General features: G+C 49.2%; 2 protein-coding genes across 2 annotated transcripts; one reads left to right on the top strand and one right to left on the bottom strand.

Moving 5' to 3' along the window:
• Window positions 1–200: 200 nt before the first annotated feature.
• GCG54_00014348 (2-deoxyglucose-6-phosphate phosphatase 2) lies at window positions 201–1,017 on the top strand (the record flags this gene model as incomplete). Its single annotated transcript, XM_045414186.1, has 3 exons — window positions 201–319; window positions 374–483; window positions 536–1,017. 3 exons carry the CDS (start codon window positions 201–203, stop codon window positions 1,015–1,017), a joined length of 711 nt encoding a protein of 236 aa, XP_045256652.1.
• A 244-nt stretch (window positions 1,018–1,261) lies between these two features.
• Window positions 1,262–1,549, bottom strand: GCG54_00014347 (uncharacterized protein; the record flags this gene model as incomplete). Its single annotated transcript, XM_045414185.1, has 1 exon — window positions 1,262–1,549. One exon carries the CDS (start codon window positions 1,547–1,549, stop codon window positions 1,262–1,264), a length of 288 nt encoding a protein of 95 aa, XP_045256651.1.
• Between the last annotated feature and the right edge of the window lie 230 nt (window positions 1,550–1,779).

The raw sequence follows: 1,779 nt of genomic DNA, 5'->3' as shown, positions 1-1,779 counted from the left end.
TTGAATCTGAGCTATGTGCGACCTTATGCAGCTGTAAAGTTAACTTCTCCTGCTTTTTAAAGCATGATGTTAATATTTCACGCTGCTATTGGGTTCATAAGTCCTTCTGATGCATATTTTAGGATATCTATCACTATACCTCCGGCGTTCGATTACCACGAGCTGATTCAACCTTTCATCACGAGACCTCGGCATCGGCGATGGGCTCCCAATATGACGCTGAAGCCCCTGCGGACACGGCTTCTTTCGCAGCAATTCTCTTCGACATGGACGGGACTATCATCGACACGACCTCTGCCATTGTTGAGCACTGGCACAGGTGCGATTCACCGGAGTTCTGTGGATGTAATCACCTAAGCTGACTGCACTCCAGAATTGGAAACGAAATCGGCGTTCCACCTGAGACTATTTTGGAAACATCTCACGGACGACGAAGCATTGATACGTTGAAGCTGGTGGCGCCTCACAAGGCAAACTGGGAGTGTAAGACCCTTTGCGTGTTCTTTATTTAAAGCAGCGGCTGACTTGAGATTAGACGTCAAGGAGGTTGAAGCAAAGCTGCCGGAGCTATACGGGCATCTGGTAGAAGAGATACCCGGAGCTCGAAAGTTTCTTGAGGCTGTGGCGCAGTGTCCTAAACCGTGGGCTATCGTGACATCTGCGTCAGAGCCCCTCGCTTCAAGATGGATCTCGCAATTGTCACTCCCCGTGCCAGATCATCTTGTCACAGCAGAGCTGGTAGAGAACGGAAAGCCAGATCCTTCATGCTATGAACTCGCATTAAAGCAGCTTGACTTGGTAGGGCGATCGGATGAGACACTTGTTATTGAGGATAGCCCAGCGGGTATAATTGCGGCCAAAGCAGCAGGTTGCAAGGTTTTAGCGCTTCTGACGACTCACTCGGAAGACCAGGTATCTGCAGCAAAGCCTGACTGGGTGGTGAAGGATCTCCTGTCTGCTAAGGTCTTCCACTATCAAAATGGCAAGATAATTGTGAAATTTCACGATCACAAATAGGATAAGAACATAGCATTGCAAAGGACAAATTGGAAGAGTAGATGATTTTGAAGGCTTGATTCTCTGTAAATGCAAACTGCATTCGTTCACATGTCCTTGCATTCGAGGCATCGATTATGAAGCCCGGACGATGTGAGTCGCAGAATAAAGACAAGTATGGGCCGAGAGAGAACTCACAGCAGCACGGACGTTTCCGGATCTAGCATATGCAGATATCACCGACCGCGTATCATAACCGTCTGGGCTAAGGGCCGTAGTGAATGTATGGCACCCAGAGCGGTAAGATGATTTCGGTTCTTCTGATATCTCTCATGGACCTGAGATCCTCTCCGTGATGCGACATATCTTCTTCTTGGTCGCCATCATGCACCGCGTCTCTGACTTTGTCTGCCTTCTCCCCCTGCTTCAACTCCGCAATTACAGACGCCGCCCAGATGTCTCGAAGCTTCTTCGTAGCGAAATGCAAGCCACCACTTACGGACGCGTCTGATATCCCTTTTGTGGCCAGAAACTCGTACGTTAATCTCGCCATTTCTGAAGACAATTCATCGTCGACCTCCCACAGAGTCCCAACCACATGCCGAAAGCCTGACAGCTGGAATGCACTTGTCAGGTGAATGTTTTCGTCCACGAGGTCCTGGTTGGAGTTTTCGCTTGTCTTGCATGCCGACAGGTAGGCAAGGAACGGTGGGCTAGATGCAAGATTCTTCTCCATGAGACTCGCAGTGGTCAAAGGTTGCGTCCTCCAATCATCTAGCAGAA

Source organism: Colletotrichum gloeosporioides, assembly GCF_011800055.1.
Source record: "Colletotrichum gloeosporioides strain Lc1 chromosome Unknown consensus_114, whole genome shotgun sequence".
NCBI classification, from domain to species: domain Eukaryota; kingdom Fungi; phylum Ascomycota; class Sordariomycetes; order Glomerellales; family Glomerellaceae; genus Colletotrichum; species Colletotrichum gloeosporioides.
This window is presented reverse-complemented; position numbering and strand designations above follow the sequence as displayed.